We start from the raw sequence: 22,787 nt of genomic DNA, 5'->3' as shown, positions 1-22,787 counted from the left end.
AACACTGTTTTCATAGTCAGGACAGCCTGATTGAAAGAGTCAGAGTTTTCCCTGGCCGGAAGGCCTAGAAAGCCGGCATTTCAAAACAGTGCAGCTTTTTTCTTGCTTCAGCTGAAAACTGAAATGATTTACTCTAGTCTTTCCCAAGCTTTCTCAGGCTTTCTGTGGATGCAGTTATCCACGTGGGCGCCATTATGTAACATGAGGGCCTGCTTGTTTGTGTTTTTGTCCTGCCCGACCCCCCAGCTGTTTAGTTCCAGAGAAAAATCACACTGAGATCTCTATAAGTTATAAAGCTGATTGGCCCATTAGGTCTAGCCTCTTACTGGCTAGCTCTCACATCTTGATTAACCCTTTTTTCTGATCTATGTTAGCCATGTGGCTCAGTACCTTTTTCAGTGGGGCAGCTCACATCCTGCTTCGGTGGTCTGGGCAGGAGTGGGAAGAATCAACTTCCTCCTCCCAGAATTCTCCTGCTCTCCTTGCATTATTTCCACTTCCTGTCTGCTTTTCCCGCCTACACCTCCTGCCTGGCCAATCAGCGTTTATTTAAAACATGATTGACAGATTACGGACAATACTCCCGCACCAGAAAGTCATGAACTTAGGAAAGACATTGGTGGAGGTGGTTGGGTGGATGGTACTGATGAGAGAAAGAAAAGAGAAGGTGAGGAGGGAGAAAATCAGAATATCTTGCAGTACAAGCATGAAATTGTCATCTAATAAAATTTGTTTTTAAAAATACCTTTAAAGTGACCATAAGCTTGGGCAGTCATACTTATATTGAAAAATATGAAGAATATGGAGCTAGAGAATCATGGCAAAAATATATTGATATTTTTAAAATGAGATACATAGGTATAAAACTAGCAAATGGGTGCAGAATCAGGATAATAACTAAGTTTTCAATAATCCTTTATAGTACAGTTGTTCAGTTTAGTTAGAACACATTTAATGTAGATTGTCAGGTTGTTGGGGCTTTAACCTATAAAATGTAAGGATTGAAATAAATATTCTGAATTCATTTTTAATTCTAGGTTTTGGTGACGTTTTTGTAGTATTCCTCTTTATATATTTGTGTGTGTATGTGTGTGTGTGTGTGTGTGTGTGTGTGTGTGTGTGTGTGTGTGCATGAATACATATAAAATTCAGGACAACTTTCATTAGTCTCTTCTATTCTTCTACCATGTAAAGTTCTGGAATTTAACTCACAGCCCTGTAGTATATATAGTATATTGGTGTCATTAAGAGCCTGATCATGAGCCGTAAACTAAATACAGACTCATGTTCTTAACAGTAGTTTTCAGCAAAACAACTTAAACTTTTAATACATAGAAAATATAATTTTAATGGCTCCTTTTCTTTCTAGGACACCTGAGTTCATCTTCCATATATCCTGCATGCAGTGCCCCTTATTTGTTGGCAACTTCATGCTCAGATGATAAAGTAAGATTTTGGCGATGCAGAGTAACAGATGGAGAATCGGCTACATCAAAGAATGGAAAAATGGATCTTGTGTATATTTGGGAAGAATGGCCATTACTCATTGAAGATGGACTTCAGAGCAATAGTAGTATAACTGTACCTGGCAGACCTGTAGAAGTGAGCTGTGCACATACTAATCGTTTAGCAGTAGCTTATAAACAGCCTACATCTAATAGTAAATCTCAGGAATTTGTAATGCATGTAAGTATTTTTGAATGTGAGTCTACAGGAGGTTCCTGTTGGGTCCTTGAACAGACAATTTATTTGGATGAGTTAAATACAGTATTGGATTCTGGCATTAGTATTGATAGCAATTTAGTGGCCTATAATAAACAAGAGACATATTTATTCAGTAAAGAAAGTATTACATCAAACACAAAACATTTGGTTCACTTAGACTGGATGTCTAGAGAAGATGGTTCTCATATCCTGACTGTAGGAATTGGCTCAAAACTTTTTATGTATGGACCTCTGGCTGGCAAGGTACAAGAACAAACTGGTAAGGAGAACCAGGCATTTCCTCTTTGGGAAAGTACTAAAATTGTACCTCTTTCTAAATTTGTACTTTTACGAAGTGTGGACTTGGTTTCTTCTGTAGAAGGTGCCCCACCATTTCCTGTTTCTTTATCATGGGTTCGGGATGGCATCCTTGTGGTAGGAATGGATTGTGAAATGCATGTATATTCCCAGTGGCAGCCATCTTATAAACAAGAACCTGTTACAGCAGATTCATACAATGGAAGCACTCCATCTATACTAAGCTTAATAAAACAAAGTAACTCATCAAGTTCTGGTCTACATCCTCCAAAGAAAACTCTTACTCGATCCATGACCAGTCTTGCACAGAAAATCTGTGGAAAGAAAACTACGTTTGACCCTTCGGTGGATATGGAAGATTCCGGTCTTTTTGAAGCAGCTCATGTACTTTCTCCAACTTTACCTCAGTACCATCCCTTGCAACTTCTGGAACTCATGGATCTTGGCAAAGTCCGGAGAGCCAAGGCTATCTTGTCACATCTTGTCAAATGCATTGCTGGGGAAGTTGTGGCTCTGAATGAAAGTGAATCCAATCATGAGCGTCGTATTAGGTCTCTCACCATCAGTGCTAGTGGAAGCACCACCAGAGACCCACAGGCATTCAACAAAGCTGAAAACACAGATTATACAGAAATAGATTCTGTCCCTCCACTTCCTTTATATGCCTTACTTTCTGCGGATGATGATAGCTATCACTCATCTTTGGAAAAGTTTAGTAATGAAAGTTCCTCAAGTAAAAAAAAACAGTTTTCAAAAGAAAATTATGATGAGCTTTTCCAGCCTTCAGTTCTGTTGTCTGATAGTCACATGTTAGAGACAGATGAAGAAAATACGAAGCCCAAAGTTATTGACCTTTCACAATACAGTCCAACTTACTTTGGTCCTGAGCATGCACAAGTTCTTTCTGGCCATTTATTGCATTCTAGTTTACCAGGACTCAGCCGGATGGAACAGATGTCTTTGATGGCCTTAGCAGATACAATTGCAACTACAAGCACTGATATTGGAGAAAGCCGGGACAGAAGTCAAGGTAAAAGTAACTCTGTACAAAGGGGGAGGAAATAAAGATAATTTTATTTATTTTTATAGACACCAATCTTACATAATTTTAATAAAAATGATATTATGAGGGCCTTTTAAGAAAGTTACTGCAAAAAATTCATCTTTCACAAATTTATACCAATCATCAATAATAATTGCGCAGTACAGAAGATCTAACTGAACTCCATCAGCTTTGCAAAAGTGCAGATTATTAATATAGTTGAAACTTAAGTGTTTCTGTTTTTCCCTCTTCTGTGAGAATAATCCACTATAAAACATTACAGTTTGATTTAACATTTTTAAAAATTAGCATTTTTGTGTACTCCTGCCTAGAATAACAAATGTAAAAACAAGAGGATTATATCTTCATTACCCAGAGAGCATTTTTTAAAATCTAAGCTATGAGCACATTTAAGCACATTTAAATGGAAATTTTCTATGATACCTTAAAGTCTGAAATTAGCAAGTCCATTATTTTAAATCAGATATATTGCTTAGTAGGATTGACCATTGAACTAAGCTTGGCAAGAAAATAAGGATTAAAGTTTATACAAAATGTTTGAAATTTTAAAAAAGATAATTTATACTTTAGAGGCTATTACTAGCAGATACTAATTTTTTATATGTTATGTTTATTTTAATATGTTTACCATGAGTGTGTTGCTGTTATTTTTAATCATATAAAGGAAAAATCAGCTGAAAATCAAGATTAGTGTAACACCATTTCCTCTAGTATTACAGATGATTATTGGGATGCAGATATGAATTGAATCCATTAAAGTAACATTACTTTAACATAACCACAGAAAGCATTAAACTCATTAAAAATAATAAACTCAGATCAAAGGAGGTCATTATAAAGAATGTTAATAGACTTTAAGTCAATTCATTCTTATCTTTAGTTTTCAGTTAGTTAGCTATGCTGTTTTCTCTCTGATATAAAAATGCTTATAGAAAAAATGCTAGACTATTTTAAAATAATGAACTTTTTGCAAGATTAAGAATGTTTTATTCTTATATATTGCATGCTAATTATAAAAATTTTTAGTATTTTATGCTTATATAGTAGTTTTAGTATTACATTTGCATATAGTTTTTTTTAGAAAAAAAAGACAAAAGTAATTTTTTGTTTTCCTGGTTATAGGTGGAGAAACTTTAGATGAATGTGGATTAAAGTTTCTTTTGGCTGTTCGACTCCATACTTTTCTTACAACTTCCCTTCCAGCCTATCGAGCTCAACTCCTTCACCAAGGTGATTTTGCTATCCATTGCATGGTGATACCAGGAAAGAAAAAGAGAGACTTGATAGGACAAAAGGAGGGAAGTAAAGAATAAGATTTATCCATCCACCAAGCTGGTAAAATTACTGTGTATTCCCAGCATAACTAACATGAGAGTATTACAGATATTATATTCTGATATATATGTTATTACAAGTAACAGACCTCAGTGATGTTACATTAAACCCAGATATACATGGTCTCAGTACTCAGGAATTTGAAGTTAGTGCATGGTGCCAGCAGCATTACTACATTGTTATTAACAGTGGGACTTGGGTCATGCTGGTAAAGCAGTTTACTCAGTGATATATGAATCTTCCTTTTTCCTTTGTTTCTGTTTCTCTTTCTGCTTGCTTTCTAATTTAGGTGAGTTTACCCACCTTAGTTGATATTATCAAGATAATCCTCTCTACAGGCCTTTCTAAAGCTCCACCTCTCAGGTGATTCTAGATTCTGTCAAGTTAACCATTAATTAGTTCAACACAATCAGTCACTCACATACTCAATTTTTATAGTGAAAACATTTGAAATTTACTTTTTGTGAGTGTAAAATGAAAAGTTGATTTTTTTTTTAAAGAGAAGATAGTAACCATGCTGTGCATTAGAACTCATAAACATTTCTCCTTGGTAAGAGTCTCCCCACTGCCCTACCAGCAGGTTTTGGTAGCCACCATTCTATCCTCTGCTTGTGTAAGATGCAATATGGATTCTGCATATAAATAGAATAATGAAGTATTTATCTTTTTCTGCCTTTCATTTAGCATAATGTTCTCCAGGTTTATTCATGTTGTTGCAAGTAATAGAATTTTTTTAAAGATACTAGGATTCTATTCCATTATGAACAACTTTCCTTCTCACCAGGATCATAATGGTATTTCTCTTTTCTCTAAATTTTTGAAAAGAAGGATTTTATCTTTTGATATAGTATCTTTCTTCCAGATAATAGGTCATGTCATATTGTGATTTTAATTTACACTTTACTGAAGGTTTGGAGTATTAAACATGTTTTCTGCATATTTACTTGTAGATTGAAGTTTCTGTCCTGCCCAGTCCTACAGCCATCAGTCCCAAAGAAACACACAGTGTTTTATATTAATTATAAACTGTTTGGCCTGTTAGTTCAGGCTTATTAACTAGCTCTTACAACTTAAATTAACCCACAATTCTTATCTGTGTTTAGCTTCATGGTTTGTTATCTTTTCTCAGTAAGGCATTTTCATCTTGCTTCCACTGCATCTGGCTGGTGACTGCATCTCTACCTTTCTTCTTCCCAGAATTTTCCTGAGTCTGGTTGCCTCATTTATACTTGCTGCCTGGCTACTGGCCTATCAGTGTTTTATTAAACCAATACAAGTGACAAATCTTTACAGTGTACAAGAGCATCATTCTACATCATTTACTGGTGAATCCTCTTTCTTTTTTGGGGGGTGGGTCTTTTTAAACAGGGTTTCTCTGTGTAACTGCCCTTCCTGTCCTGGAATTCGCTTTGTCGACCAGGCTGGCTTTGAGCTTACAGAAATCCCCCTGCCTGTGTGCCTGGGCGCCTGTGCCTCTTAAGTAGGGAAGAAAGATTGGAGACTTGTGTGTTCCACTGGAGATGGGGGCGGGCACAGCAGGTAGTCTCCTACAGGTCTGGGGTGAGACTGGGGGATTGTTTTTTTGAGAAGAGCAAGAAGTGAAGCTCTGCAGTTAGCCTACCTGCTTCCATGGCTGGAGTGTTCATTCACTGATTTTTAAGTCAAGTTTCTTGTTGCTGTTAAGTTCCTTCTATATTTTGAACTTTTTTTTTTGAGACAAAGTCTCACTATGTATCCCTAAGCTAGCTATGACTCACTATATAGATCAGGATGACTTTGGACTCGCAGAGACACTGGGATTAAAATTGTGTGCCATCACATCCTTCCTTGATATGAATTTTTTATCAGATGTACAGATTGCAAGTACTTTCTCTTAATCTATAGGCTGTTTCTATTCTTGCCATGTTTCATTCTTTGCTATCAGTATTTTAGTTTTATGTCCCATTTGTCTATTTTTGTTGTCTATACTGCAATCATTGTCAAAGTCATGGAGCTTGCAGGTTGTTCGGGCCTGTTTCGTGCCATTTGAGCATCCTTGATTGTGATTAATTTCAGAATGGTCTTAGCCACTATGATTGAAAAATTTATTTTTCTTTTTTTCTGTTCTTCTGTTGGTAGCTCAACTATACTTAAAAACAAACTCATAGTTCTTGAGACACTGTTTTGATTGTTTTCTTTCTTTTTTCTTTTTTGATTTTTTTTCGAGACAGAGTTTCTCTGTGTAACAGCAGTCCTGGAACTTGCTTTGTAGACCAGTCTGGCCTTGAACTCAGAGATCTACCTGCCTCTGCCTCCCCAGTGCTGGAATTAAAGGTGCGTCCCCCACTGCCACGCTTTGATTTATTTCTTGTATGTTCAGAAGTTGACTGTTTTGAGCCTGCTGGTGACTCATTTATTGATGGCATTCTTAATTTAAATTTTGATTTCTGTTATTTCTTTTAGATATTTTTAACTTTCCTATCTGCTTATACTTAATCTTTTTTCCACTGTTGGTTTTCTAACAATGATACTCTTTATACTACATGCAGTCACCCTTTAAAATAAGTTTATAAGTCGACAATACATTATTGTTGACCATTGCTACAATTTTGTATAGCAGACATCTAAGTTTATTGATTTTATTTGATAAAACTTGATGCCTCATGATTCCCCTCTTCTCAGCCCCTGAAACCACCATTGTAGTCTGTTGATTTCTATGAATTTTCTTCTTTGAGATAAATCATGTGAGTAGAATAATACTGTACTTACCAATAATATGACTCATTTGTTTTGCTTGGTATAATGTCTTCAAATTTTATGTTACATATTGTAGAATTTCCTATTCCATTGTATGAGAGATTGTATTTTTAAAACCGTGCTTCTTCAGATGGATATTTAGGTTGTTTCCACATCTTATGAACATTGCTGCATTCAGAATAGAGTTTAATATCTGTTCAAGTAAAAAAAAAATTCTTTATTATAGGTTAAAAATGTGAAGCCATATATGTTAAAGTCATGTCTTGTAAACAAACATTTATTTTGCCTAGTAATATTAAATAAAACATAGCATGAAAAGACAGAATAGAAACTGAACATTATTACATGTACTGATCCTTAGCTTGCCTACACAAATGTTAAATTTCTATATTAAAATCGCCTATCAATATGATGAGGCAGCATAATAGCTATGGTTATGGATCAGATTGTATTCTGTATTACTTAATTGGATTTTTTTATTCAATCCTTAATACTGTGATACATGTCATATATATCTACGCATATATTATAACTAAGCACATTTTCTTTTTGTTTGTTTGTTTGTTTTTTTCTAAGACAGGGTTTTTTTGTGTAGTTTTGGATGTCCTGAAACTTGCTCTGTCATCAGGCTGGCCTTGAACTCAGAGATCTCCTACCTCTGCCTTCCCAGTGCTGGAATTAAAGGCATGAGCTACCACCCCCATGATTTTGTGTGTATGTGTTTGTTTTTTAAATATTTTGTTTTTTATTTATGTGCATTGGTGTTATGTCTGTATGTATATATGAGTGTGTCAGATTCCATAGAGCTGGAATTACAGACACTTGAGAGCTGCCACATGGGTGCTGAGACTTGAATCTGAGTTCTCTTGAAGAACAACCAGTTCTCTTAACCACTGAGCCATCTCTCCAACCCTTTATTCACATTTTCTTTTTTTTTCTTTTTTTTTTTTACAGGATATTTTCTTGATATTCACATTTTTTTAATTAAAAACCAGAGTCATTACAAAATATAACTTTTCCAAGATTACATATTTTATTTTGTAACATACCTGGAATATAATGTATATGTTCTAATTTTAGAGTCTTTGTAGTACTGTGCTTAGCCTACTGAGTTATATTTCTTATTTGATTCCATGAATTTCTTTAATTCTATGGAGTTAGAAAAGAGAAGCAATATTGAAGAGGAAAGCACACCACCGTGTAACAGTGCTTCAGGTGCTTCTTATGTTCTCAGGAAGTCTGCGGGTAATATCCAGAGAAGAAAAAGACTGCAGCACAGTGACATTTCCCATATGTGTTCTGTATGTTTTCAAAGAAATAGATGTGAATTGTGTTCATCAAAGTGGTATCATTGGAGAATCAAGAGTAAAAACTAAGTCACATTTCTAGGAACAATAAAGACTATATAGTTATGAGTCTTGAAAAAGCTTTGAAAGGCGACAGGGCTTCTCACTGATGCATGTAGCAATTTGCAAAGTTGGTAAGTCAGATATTTCTCAAGAGCAAAAGGCCTGTACTGAGAGAGCAAGTCTGTGATCCAGAGCATCTGATTTCCACTTCAAGCTTGTCACCAGCACAGTTTCAAGTTGCCACAGAGATAATAAACCTAGAAATGGTTTCTTAAATTATACATACAGGATAGTGATGAACAGTTCCTTAAAATCACTTCTTATGCTATTTCCAGGATTTTATTCTTTCATCTGTTATGGTAAAAGGACTCTGTCATATGTCATTTAAGTACCTAGTTTTTCTTAATTAATATACACAATTCATAGACATATTAACTGAAGTTATTTGAAGCTAATTTATGTAAATAATTAAAAACGTAAAACCGTTTATATGTTTATTGCACAAATGTTATAAATATTTCTGATAATCATTGTATAATTTTTGCATTGTTTATAAGTGTCGTTTTTGACATTTCAGGCCTCTCTACTGGTCATTTTGCTTGGGCATTTCACTCGGTAGCAGAAGAAGAACTATTGAATATGTTGCCAGTCATGCAGAAAGATGATCCAACTTGGTCTGAACTTAGAGCAATGGGTGTGGGATGGTGGGTTCGCAATTCTCGCATCTTGCGCAAATGCATAGAAAAGGTAAATTTTTATTTGGGCATAAAATAGTATATTTTGAATATTGTTTGATGGCATCCTGTCTTCTATGTTAGTTATTCCATTTTGTTTTACAAACAGCTTCGTAATTTTTGTGTGGTGTGTTGTGTTATTGGGTATTAAATGTAGGGCCTTATGAATGCTAGGCAAGCGTTGTATCAGTTAGCAAAGTTCTGAATCAAGACTTTTTTTTTTTACATTTAATGATTTCAGTACATTGCCGATGCTGGCCTTGAATGTGCAATTCTGTCTCAAACTCTTGAGCTGTTGTGATTCTAGGCCTTTGCCACTAGGCCTATCTATTCTCAACCTTTAGTTAACACACTTATTTACTAGTATACTTCTTAATTTCTGAAGTATTTGTTTAGAAAAATACAATAGTTTAGGAGGGCTTCTATAGCCCTGTCACCTCTTCTGTGTGTACTCTGCTACTATAAGTATATAAGTACGAGTTATATCTATATGCTTGCACTTATTTATGCATATATGCTTATTTGTGTGCATATGCTCATTTAAATTTAAATAGCATGTACTAATCTTATATGTAAGAGCAATTATTTGTTCATTCCCAAACTACTTCTATAAAAGATTGACTACTGTTTTCTAATCGTAGGTAGCCAAAGCAGCCTTTCATAGAAATAATGATCCTTTAGATGCTGCTATTTTTTACCTTGCCATGAAAAAAAAAGCTGTGATTTGGGGATTATATAGGTAAGTGAAAGACTTTTAGAGCTAAAAGTCACTTTTCATTGAGAATGAATGCATACAGTAAACTTGTTTTTATTGAATATGTTCTTAGTTGCCTTTAGTGTTAAAGTGTGTGTTCCACGTTAAAAGAAACGAAATGATGTTACTTAAGTTTGTTTTAGCATTTATCAGTCTAAAAACAAGTTTCTTTGTTTGTTTCTTATTTGGTTATTCTAAGTATATCTCTCTCATCACCAAGAAGCAGGAAGGAAGGAAGTGGAGTAGAAAACAAAAGCGTCAAGATGAATTTGCATCAGCATTAGGGAGGAGGAGAAGATAGTGGAGTCTGGGATAAGCATCTGTCCTATTGAAGGACATGGACCAGGGTGTTCCTGAGACTTTTACTATTCTAGGTGCTGTCATTTCTTCTCACTTGTCAACCACACCCACTCTCCAAGAGTACCATTTGTTGAAGATTCTGTTTCAGAATGGCAACTTCTGGGGAAATTTTTGATATTGAATATATGAGTTCTCTAAGAATCTAAGGTTTTTCAGGATTGTTTTCTGTCAGATTCCATTGAGTTTTGGTTAGCAAACTCATTTCCAAATAGGTAGAACAAAACTATTGATGAGGTTTTAATTTTATACTAGCGTAAATATTAATGTGTAAATTATCTTAATGAAGTATGTATTAGTAAAATTAATCTGCATGAATTTAAAGGTGATTTTTGTCTGAATGCTGCAAATGCAGATCACTTGTAATGCAAATGCAGTTTGTAAGAGAAATTTTAAATAATTTGTGAGATTTATATATAAAAGTAAATGCTTACCTAATCTTATTTTACTGATAAAGATGCAGATTCATAGTAATTTGTGAACTGGCAAATGTTTTGTTTATAACTTTTTTTTGTAACTGGATCTTACTCTACACTACAGATTGCCTTCAGATTATCCATCTTACTCCTTGAAAGTCCTAACTGTAAAAGGCTATTTCCAAAGTAGTATTTTAAAATTTTATGAATTTTGTTCGTTTATAGATCTCAAAAAGACACCAAAATGACACAGTTTTTTGGACACAATTTTGAGGAAGAGAGGTGGCGTAAAGCAGCTTTGAAAAATGCCTTTTCTTTATTAGGGAAGCAAAGGTTTGAACATTCTGCAGCTTTTTTTCTTCTAGGTGGTTGCCTCAGAGATGCAATTGAGGTAAGCTTTCTTTTTACTTAACATTATCATTTCTTTAAGCAGTTCACCTAAATCTTAATTTTCTAAATTTTAATTTAACTGGTAGAAATATGAGGCTAAGTGCCTAAAGTAACTGATAGTATTTTACAGTAGCTTTTATATTTTATCTTTTACCTAGAGCAGTATTTTACAGAACTGATAAAGCAAGTTTTGTAAAATGAGTAATTCATATGACTCTGTACATGAAGTATATCTGGCTCTTTTACTTAATGGACTTGAGAAAAATATCTTTTTAATATCTAATCTGCTCAGGTGAATTCAGAAGAGCAAGTTTTAAGAATAAAAGTTATAGATTTATACTGACTAGAGTTATCTGTTTCCACAGGTCAAATTACTTTGTAAATGCGTGCTTAGTAGTGACAAATAGATTTGCAGATGTTATAAATGTTAATTTACTAAAGTAGGCAATATGCATGCCAGTATTGCATTTATAGCTTGTAAAGTTTAGAGATTAATAAATCCTTATACGTTTTCGGTAAATAGGTTGAGTTTTTCTTAAAAGCTGACTTTATTTATAAACAATATTTTTTAAGGTATGTCTTGAGAAACTGAATGACATTCAGTTGGCTCTTGTAATAGCAAGACTGTTTGAATCTGAATTTGATAAGTCTGCAACATACAAATCTATTTTACGTAAAAAAGTGTTGGGAATTGGTTCTCCAGTCAGTGAACTCAGTTCATCAAACCTAAATGCACATCGCGACCCCTTTCTTCGGAGTATGGCACATTGGATTTTAGAGGATTATAGCGCTGCTCTGGAGACATTAATAAAGCAACCGGTTACAGAGAATGAAGGTAAGGTGACACTTCCTAGATTTTAATGAGAATGTTATTATTTTATGAAAATATAGTCCACTTTCTGGTCTAATACTGCATATTAAATTTTTAGTCTTTGTGACTAAGTGGAGTTTTAATATTTCAGAAAGATAAACTATTTAAAGCCAAAAACTTTAGATTTTCTGTTTTATGAAATAAATGTATAATAAATAAATCAATACATTTATTTCATAAATAGTACAAACAGTTGATTTTAAATACTTCAGAGAAATGGTAATAATATAAAGCCAATTTTTAATATTTGGTTGAGTTATTACACTTCTTAATCAGTTTTATAATTCTTACAAGAAAAATAAATGCAGTGGCAAGGAAGCTGACTTAATAGATGTGATAGGAGAACCTTAAACTAGATAAATCCTTGACTATTTTCTTAGGATCAGTAACATATAGGTTATTTTAAATATGCTCTTTAGAACTATACTTCTGGTTTTCTTTCTGGGTGTGTGTGTGTGTGAGTGCATGTGTTTGTTCGTATACACATTTATGCATGAAACATTCTTTTTAAAGCAGATTGTCTGTGTGTGTGTGTGTGTGTGTGTGTGACAGCCATGACTGCCCTGGATCTAGCTCTCTAGACCATGCTGACTTGAACTCACAGATCCACCCGCCTCTTTCACTGTAGTGCTGGGCTTAAAGGCGTTTGCCACCATGCCTGATTGTGAAACATTCTTGTAGCCTACTCTAAAGTGAAATTCTTTCGTTGAAGTCATAAAAAATGGTGGGATTTACTTTACCAATATTTCTCCATAGGGAGGATTGAATGGTATGTTGTAGCTGGCTTAGTAGTAAGTGTATCATTTGGAACAGTAAGTAAAATAGCTTCTAGTTTATAACTTTTTATGTAACACTATTTAATTAGGAAGTAAGTGACTTTTTAAACTCAGAGGAAAGCCATGAGACTTGGGTATTTAAGTCTTGTAGCTGAAAGGTCCTTAGATGGTTCCAATAACCAGAAGACACCCGATCTGCCATTGAAGAAAGCAGGTTTATTCTTGAGACAAAAAAGCCAGCATGCTGGGATTCCCCCCGGGTTTGACCCCAGGGGAGGGTAAGGCAGCCCCTTTTAAGCCTACTTACGAAAATTTCAGCTCTGGGTAAATGTACTTTGAAGTGATTGGGTATAGACCCTTATTGATACAGGAATCATTTTGTGATTGACATCTGGTCAGCAGCTGTGGTTGTGGTGTCAGGGATTTGTCTGCTGTGTCAAATCTATTTGACTGAAAATAGCAAGAACTGTTCCTGCTTGTGGCCAGGTAGGACCCTGACTGGTTACAAGACTGATCTACTTGCCGAGGGTCTAGTTGAAGCCAGACATGAGTCAATATAGAATGGTGGGGTAATGTAGGGCAGAGGTCTTAGCAAACATCTGGCCGCTGGAACAACTGACTGTTGTCCCTTCGGTAGACACATGAGGTAAAGATTTTCAAATTGGCTTCTTCATAATGGAGGGAAAACACCACTTTATTAAACTCACCTGCCTTCTTCTTTTATGAAAATATATGTAAATATGTGTGTGTTTGTGTGATATTAATCCAAGATTACATTTCTAGAACCATTTAAATCAGGATTCTTTTGAAAGACAAGTGATAATACTGGCTTAATTGATAGTACCAGTGAGATAGTATTACAAGCAAAAAGAAATATTTGAATATGGGATAATTTTAGCTTAACTACACAGGACTGAATTTTATATGGAGTGTCAAAGATTAAGAAATTAAGGGTAGCTCCTAGATTTTTAGATTGACTAATAGTGAATGATATGATGGAGCACTGATTAGATAAAGAAACCTTCTCCAGTTAGATGATCTTTGGGCAAAGAACTAGTTGAAAGAAGCAAGTTAATCAAAAGAGATAGGTGGATAAAGGGTGGTATGGACCAAGGGCACATCAGATAAGCAACCCGCAGGGCAAAAGTGTTTTTGTATTTAAGTAGAAATGCTGTGGGGAATTGGGAAACAGGAGATAGAGATGTGCAAATTAACAACATATAAATGGTGTTTAAGATCGTGGGACTGTTATGAGTTTAACTCGGGGAATGTGGTTAGAATATAGTATTTATGGTCAGAGAAGACAAGGACTAGCCAAACTAACTGAGGAGAAGTATCCAGGGAATAGTGAGAAAAAGAGCTAAGGAATCTATCTGAAGGCGTTGTTTCTGTTTATAATACAATAGTAAAATCTTTTCTGTTCAGTGACAAGGAATAGTGTGGTCTATATAATATATAAATATTATAATTTGTCCAAAGACCTGGTCAAATTTCCTCAGATAAAAGAGGGACTTGTATACAGTCATAAATTCTCAGTTCAGATCTTGAGCTTCTCTTTACTTACAAAGTGAATTTGCTTTCAGATCAAGTCGTGATGTCAGCCTGTAATCCTGTAGTTTTTAATTTCTACAATTTTCTAAGAACACATCCACTTTTGCTAAGACGTCATTTTGGATCAACTGATACATTTTCAACTCACATGGCTTTAACAGGAAAAAGTGGATTGGCTGGAGCAATTAATCTAAATGAAAGAAGATTATTTTTTAGTACTGCTAGTGCTCACCTCAAATCTGGCTGCCCCATGTTGGCTTTGGAAGTATTGTCAAAGATGCCCAAAGTTGTCAAGAAAACAAAACACTTGTGTAGAGCGTCTAGTTTTTTTACTAGTAAAGAGTCTTCTCCATTACAATCAGATGCAAAAGAAGATAAGTCTTCTGCTGTTGACTGGTCACAATCACTGATAAATGGTTTCGAATCTTCTTCAGAGGGTTCCTCTGAGAGACAGTCAAACTCTACCTTTTCCTTTGATTGGAGCCAACCAAGTGTGGTATTTCAGGATGACTCTTTGGAATTGAAATGGGATAGTGATAATGATGAAGAAAATGAAGATCCCCCTATTTCAATGAAAGAGATAAAACCTTTGCCGAGAAAAACAGATAAAAAATTAGACGAATTAAGCAGTTACACAGATTCTTTAAGCACACTAGATGAAAGTGACATTTTAAAGCCATCAGAAGATATAATTGCTGTTCAACTAAAATTTAGAGCATGTTTAAAGATCCTCACAGTGGAACTTCGTACTTTATCTACTGGCTATGAAATAGATGGTGGGAAATTGCGTTACCAACTCTACCACTGGCTTGAAAAAGAGGTGGTAGCTCTTCAGAGGATCTGTGACTTTTGCTCAGATTCTGAACAGCTGCAGACCACGTTTAGTCAAAGTGCAGGGGAATCTGGATTAAGTGAGGATATTGATGATTTGCATCACCAAGCAACAGTGAAACAACGGAGAGAAAGTTTCCAGGAAAAAAGACAGTGGCTCTTGAAGTATCAGTCACTCTTGAGAATGTTTCTTAGTTACTGTGTACTTCATGGCTCTCATGGTGGGGGTCTTGCATCTGTGAGAATGGAATTAATCTTACTTTTGCAAGAATCTCAGCAGGTATGTAACATTTTTTGTTTTGTTTCCATGCAAGGTGTCATGTAACTTTAGCTAGTCTATATGTCTCTATGTAGACCAGAATGACCTTGACCTCACAGATATCCTCCTGCCTCTGCCTGTACCTCCCAGGTGCTGGATTTAAAGGCTTGTGCCAGCATGCTGGCAGGTATATAACTTTAATTAGTCAAACATAGAACAGGAAAGGAAAGGAGAAGCAATATAATTATGTTAATTAAAAATTTAAAAGCTTTAATTAAAGATACTACCTGTCTGAAGCAGCTTTTGGTGTTGTGTTTTTATTTTATACTAATACTTGATTTTCTGTGTTACAGTTGCTTTAAGGAATGAATCTGTGTATAGTCATAGTAGGAATTGGAGGTGCTTTGTACGTTACAGTTGCAGAACAGGTCTTGTCAGGTGTATGACTTGCTTTGTTTGTGTGAACACCTTCTGAGGTAATGAGCATCGCCTTTTGGAGGAGTACTAAGGGTATTACTGTTTGAGATACAGCTGTAGAAACATTTATGTCCTCAGGTTGTAGCAACTTAAGGTATATGTACTCTGAATGCTTTTAAGTTTTAAATTTGAAGCTCTTTGAAAGATCCCATGAATTTCTTAAGGAGTAGAGTATAACTAAAAATAGTCGTTTAACTTTTGTTCTCTTTATTTTTAAGGAAACGGCCGAGCCAGTATTTCCTAACCCTCTGTCAGAACAAACTTCAGTGCCTCTTCTCTTTGCTTGTACAGCCAGTGCCAAAACAGTAGTTGCCAATCCATTACTGCACCTTAGTAATCTCACACATGATATTCTACATGCCATAATAAACTTTGATTCACCACCTCATCCTGATAGCCAAAGCAATAAAGTAAGTATGCTTCATTTCAAGCTTTTTTGTTACCAATGTATATTATTTAGATAAAATGATAGATTTTTATTCTAACATTTTTATTCATCTCTAAAACGTTTAGCTGTATTTTCCATATAAACTCTCTGTTATACCACTCCTCTCCTTACATGTTCTTTTTTTTTTTTTTTTTTGTCCCGATTTTTCCTTTTCCTAAGCAGGCCTCCTCCTACCTTCATTTACTTGTTTTCTGAATCTGTTTTATTTTGCTCCTTATGGTTATTTTCAGCTTGACTTTTAAGCTTTTAGATTGCTTACACAAAACTATAAAATGAAGATATAAATGTTTCTTTCTATCAAAACAAAATACAAGAGTAGACATAATATTAATTATACTAACAATTCCCTGGTTTTAGGTCAGGCTTGCTGTGTTATAGGATACTTGAGTTCTTTTTTAGTTCTGTGTGTCAGTTGTATTCGCTTCATTAAGATTAAAACAGCTGGACTGAAGACATGACTTAGTTGTTAAAGATACTTACTGCAAACCTGAAAACCTGCAGTAGATGCTTTGTATCTACGTGGTTGAAGAAGAGAAGAGATTACTGAAAGTTGTACAAGTTGTCCGTGACCTCTATATCCACATCAAGACACACGCCATAAATAATTATACATAAATACAGTTAAAATCTACAATATTTTTATATATACATAAATAAATACTTATGTAAATATGCATATATTCATATATCTAATATTTCTAAATATATACCAAAATTTAATATATATTAGATTTTAACTGTGTTTTTATACACACACATGTAAAACATCAATGACTCCTTAATCATTTTTAATTGTTTCAAAAGTCTTGTGTATGTGTATTGGTGTGCACATACCACTGCTCATATGAAGGTCAGAAGACATTTGCAGAACTCAGTTCTCTCTCTACCATGTGAGTTCTGGAGATTTAACTCATTTCATCAGGTTTTGTGACAGGTCAAGGCATATGGAACCATCTTGCTGCCCCTTCTTTAGTTTATAAAGGGTAGAATGCTTTCCATGGGTGGAAGGAATACTATAATTTTTAAAGGATAAATGCTTAATATTTTGGTGTAAAAGCACTAACAAGTAACTGAATTATTCCAATGTCAATACTGAGCTACACATTTAAAAAAGCGTGAGGTATCTTGTTACCTAGCAGAATCATCTGCTAAAAGTTTGAATTCCTAAATTTGTTCCAGATTTATTGAATCACCTGAGAGAGAGGCTCAGGAATAAGTTTGTTACTAACAAACTTGCAACTTCTTTAAAATATTCTAATATTAATAGATAATTTAATTGATCACACCATCTTATCCATCTTACTGTACTTTATCTCATGTTTAAACTATATTTCATCTTTCCTTCTCGAGATTCCTTTAATGACTGAGTTTAATTGACAGTTTCGACATATCCTTCGGGATTTTTTTCCCCTGACATTATCTTAAAATTCCTGCAATCTTCCAGGTTATGATACCATACCATTTTGATTTTCTGCTGTACTGATAGTAAAATCTCCTTCCACAATTTTACCCTCTTCAGTATACTCAATTTTTACAATTTATTTGTCCCCCCCACACTTTTTTTTACTGTATTACTCTACAGTAGAAATCCATAAAGCATGTACTATATAGTTTGGAAATTCATTTCCTAAAAACTGCTCATTTTCAGCAAACTTCATTCTTACGTCTGTTACTTTATTTTATTACACTTATATATCCGTTTATCTTATAAATTTGTATGTGTGTGCAAACACACTTGAACGCTGCAACTCACATGTGAAACTTAGAGCACAGCTCTTGGGAATCATTTTTCTTCTATGTGGGCTCCAGGGAGCAAACTCAGGCTTGTTGACAAATCCTTTCCCTGCTGGCCTGTTGACATTAATTACAGGAATCCATGCTGTATCCTATTAATTAGCTTTGCCTTCTTAAATTCCTGTTGCTGGTTTAGAACTATCCTGAAATATGACTGGCTTTAATTTCATTCCATCAGTTGACTTGTCATTTCTTTTTTGAGCCAACATGACTATTCTCTGAACTTATTTATGCTTGTGATCTCCTGTTGGGTAACTAGATTCTAGGTGATATAACCTCTTTTATTGTCTGGTGATAGACGATTAAATTTTATGTGTCTCATTCTCCAACAGGTAAACCAAATGCATTAAACTGATCTCTTCAGAGAAGTGAAACTGATAGGATGTATGAAAAATACATTGGAATAGGAAAGGAGGGAGAGGGAAAGAAATTGTTTATCAGTAATTGGCATATGTGACTGTCTTAGTTTCTATTCTATATTGTAAAAGAGGCACCCGACCAAGGTAGCATATAAAAGAAAAGCATTATTTCGGGCCTTTCTTACAGTTTCAGCATGTTAGTTAGTCCATGATCATTATGATGGGAACTATGGTGGAAGGCAGACATGGTGCTGAAGCAGTAGCTGAGAGCTTATATCCTGATCCATAAGCAGAATGCAGAGAGGGAGGGAGGAAGGGAGAGACAGGGCTTGGCATGGGCCTTTGAAACCTCAAAGCCCACTCCAATAATGAACTTCCTCCAACAACACCATTCCTCTTAATCCTTGAATAATCGATCAACTAGGAACCAAACATTCAAATATGTTAGATTACAGGAGCCATTCTCATGTAAACCACCATAGTGACTGTGGTGCTGAGTTGCTCATGCTAAACTTGTGAATAGAAGAACTGACCTTACAGTTCCAGTCCAGGTTCAAAGGTTTAAAAAAAAGTAAGTTTGTTCTAAAAGTGAACAGCTTGGCATCTAAGAAGAGCTCGTGTTTCAGTTAGACTCTGAGGATGGAGAAGGGAGGATGATGACAAAAAAGCAAGTGTTACTTCTTACCCTCTCTTCCAGGTGATTGGCAAATGAGAAATCAATCTATTTTAATCAGGCCACTTATTTTAGATATTTTTATTTTCTAGAAATATCCTCAGAGACTCACTCAGAATAATATTTATCCAAGTGTTTGTATACCTCCATAGTCCAGTAACACTTGGTTTCTATTTGTTATACAAGAGTTTCAGGGGTTTAAGAGCAACAAGAGTAAAATTTGCCTTTTGAGTTGTAAGCTTAGGGCTCACACATTACTTCTGTTCGTAAGTTAGATAAGTCAGCAGACCAATGAATAGAGAAACAGATGCCAGTTCTATCTGGAGAGATACTACCAATTACTGTTATCATATTTATATTCTGCCAGCTTGAGTATATGGTATATTTAACCACAGGTATTATTGACAATTGAAGCCAAATAAGCAATTAGACTTTTATCTATCAATACTCATTTTTATCTACATGAAATGCTTATACTTTATAATCAGGTAATCTTTTATAATCTAATCTGCTTTCTTCTGCCTTAATCTTCTTTATCCTGGCTTCTGTTATTATTATAGCTCCTGTCATGTCAGATTAGAATCCTTTCTTCCTTAAAATAATTATTTGCCTTCACTACCTTTTTCACTTTTCCTTTCTCTAAAGTTTCATTCTCAGATGACTATAATACATACTAGCATTTTCTTCAGTGGCCTGTCCATAAGTGAACTGTAATTTATTACTGTTATTTATTTATATTTTGTTTAAGAAAAGGCAGACTGCATTTTGAATGGTATACTCTTAGCACATGGTTCATATTGTTCTACGTAGTTCATACTTCTCCCCTGCTCTGGAGAAATTTGGTAATAGTTGTGTGTTTTGTAATTTCTACCAGAGAACTCTGTCTTTTCTTTAATATTTGTATAGAATGACTTCTGTGGGTAGATGTTCTTAGGAGGACTTAAAGAAGAAAATAACCTACAGAAGCAAAATACTTTTCATTTCCTTTTTGGCAAAATTATAACTTAAAAAATTATGCCGGGCCTTAGTGGTGCACGTCTTTAATCCCAGCACTTGGGAGGCAGAAGCAGGCAGATCTCTTTGAGTTTGAGGCCCACCTGGTCTACAGAGCCAGTTTCAGGAAATCTAGAGCTGTTACAAAGAGAAACCCTGTCTCAAAAAACAAACAAACAAAAATTCTCCGTAAAGTAATTGTGTTTTTTGTTGTTGTTGTTTTTTCCAGGTATATGTAATGCATACTTTAGCAGCCTCACTTTCTGCTTGTATTTATCAGTGCCTTTGTGGTAGTCATAACTACAGGTAAATACCTTCTTGTGAAATTTAAGCTTACTTTCAGTAAACAGTGAGGTTTCCTATCTATATGTTATTAACTCAAAATGATACATAATACTGCTTTCAGTAAATGCACTTTTTTCCCATCTTTGAAATTTCAACTTATGCGTTTATGACAAAGGAAACTGAAGCTAGCACTTGTTTTTATAATTTACTTAGCTGCCTGTAGCTGATCACTGCCGTCATGCTAAATACTGTGATAGATACTGAGATATTAAAAATAAGTAAAATACTCATTCCTTAAGAACGTTCTCATTAAAAACAGATGAACAGATGATAAATAATAAAACATCATACTTGAATGATAAATTCTGTAATTTGAATATACAGCAAAAAGCCTAAGGCATGTAGACAAAGGGGTGATTAATATGAAATTGAGAAAATTTTCAAATTTTATGTTTAGGAATTTTCATATTTTGTATTCAGTATAATATTTTAAAAGCCTGAAAATTGACATTCTAGTGTATAGTCTAGCATTAATTCTTTGAAATTCTCTGACATTATTTATTTAAATATTATCTGTCTTCTGCTTTTTACTCTTTGAGACAGATATTAAAACTTGTATGTCCATTTTTTTAACTTCATGCATTCTTCTATCTATTGGTTTCATTTCTGTGCAAATCCTTGCTTAATTTTCTAGATATTGGTGCATTCTTCTACAATATATACTATTTTCTTTCTAGATATTTATATTTTAGAAATTTTTATGTCTTTTTTCTTTTTATTGAAAATAGATTCTTTCTCATACAATATATCCTGACCACCCTTCATTCAGTTCCACTCCACCTCACCTTCCGTCCAGGTCAACTTCCTTTCTGTCTCATTAGAAAAGAACAGGCTTCTAAAAGATAACAACAAAATGTAACAAAATAAAATATTTAAATAAATATTTTTTCATTTTAAAACTGCAAATTGGTTTTTAAATTTATGTATATTGATTGTACATATTTATGTAGTACAGTATGTGATGTTTTTGATATCACAATACATACAATGTCCAGTGATCATAGCTGGGTATTGAGGTATTTATTATTCTTTGTGATGAGATTCAAAATCCTGTCATAGGTATTTTGAAATAGCACAGTATTAATGGTGGCCACCATACTGTGTTGTAGAACATTAGAAATAACTTCTTCTGTCTAACTGATGTTCTGTCCCTGTTACACAACTCTCTGCTTTACCCTCCTTTCCTTAGTTTCTGGTAACCACTGTTCTACTCAGCTGCTTCTGTGAGATAATTTTTATTGAATCCATGCATGTGTAAAAAACTGACAGTATCTTTTTCTCTGTCCCTAGCTTATTTAATATGACACCCTCAGAATTCATCCATTTTACCACAAAGAAAGATTAATGATTGTATCTTTAATTTTCAATTAAAATTTGCTAAAAGCCAGGCCACGGTAGCTCGAGCCTGGGATCTTTGATCAACCCCAGGTCAATCAGTGGTGGGAGCAGTAGTTTAAGAAGATGAGGAACTCTGTGTTGTTTTACTTTATTTAAGTCCTGTCCCTACTTCTAGGTAGTAGTACTTTCTGGTAGTACTTTTGAACCTGTTCAGACTAGAGTAGCCTTTTATGTCTAATTCTTTCTGTTCCTTTAGTTGATCAGTCAAGGTTTTATAACATGGGATGCCTAATTCCAATTGATACATATATTATAACCCAAACCCTACACTTAAAGCTCTGGAAAATCATGCAAGAGGCAGAAAGATTTTTAAGAGATGGAGTACCAGGATTTCTGCTGCCTTATAGACATGAAAAGGAAAGAAAAGACATGAAATCTCAACAGTATGGTTGCCTAAATAGCATAGAGAGGGGAAATTTCTTATGCCCCATCTCTAATTAAGAGTTAAAAAGTAGTCAGTCGCTGCTCAGACAGGGAGAATGAGTTTTCGCCAGGTACAAACCTCTTGGTGGGTTATCCAGTTCCAACTTATCAGCCCTAACACATGAATATATAAGCATTTCTAAATGGGCTCAGTGAGTTGTATGTATGTACACACACACACACACACACACACACACACAGAGAGAGAGAGAGAGAGAGAGAGAGAGAGAGAGAGAGAGAGAGGTATATATAGCAATAATAGTCATGAATTTGAGCAAGAATAGGAGGGACACAGAAAGAGTTGAGTAAGAAGAGGAATAGATGTGATGTAAACAATACTAATGAAAAAAGTTCTCAAAAAAGTTAGGTCTACCCATTTCCCTATCTTCACAAAAAGATACTTACCTACCCAATTTTTTAGTGAAGTGACTCC

At 34.7% G+C, this 22,787-nt stretch overlaps 1 protein-coding gene across 4 annotated transcripts in view; it reads left to right on the top strand.

The window, feature by feature from the left end:
• The window catches only part of Dmxl1 (Dmx like 1), a 137,999-nt gene that overhangs the window by 56,380 nt on the left and 58,832 nt on the right, over window positions 1–22,787 (top strand). For all 4 annotated transcript variants that reach the window (XM_048419177.3, XM_048419176.3, XM_048419178.3 and 1 more), the window contains exons 18-26: window positions 1,370–3,052; window positions 4,208–4,315; window positions 9,083–9,252; window positions 9,881–9,978; window positions 10,992–11,157; window positions 11,730–11,991; window positions 14,387–15,465; window positions 16,140–16,331; window positions 20,418–20,494. In XM_048419177.3, the coding sequence (XP_048275134.3) occupies window positions 1,370–3,052; window positions 4,208–4,315; window positions 9,083–9,252; window positions 9,881–9,978; window positions 10,992–11,157; window positions 11,730–11,991; window positions 14,387–15,465; window positions 16,140–16,331; window positions 20,418–20,494 (3,835 nt within the window). The remainder of the gene's footprint in view (window positions 1–1,369; window positions 3,053–4,207; window positions 4,316–9,082; window positions 9,253–9,880; window positions 9,979–10,991; window positions 11,158–11,729; window positions 11,992–14,386; window positions 15,466–16,139; window positions 16,332–20,417; window positions 20,495–22,787) is intronic.

Source organism: Myodes glareolus, chromosome 13 (assembly GCF_982192425.1).
Source record: "Myodes glareolus chromosome 13, mMyoGla1.1, whole genome shotgun sequence".
Taxonomy (NCBI): Eukaryota; Metazoa; Chordata; class Mammalia; order Rodentia; family Cricetidae; genus Myodes; species Myodes glareolus.
This window is presented reverse-complemented; position numbering and strand designations above follow the sequence as displayed.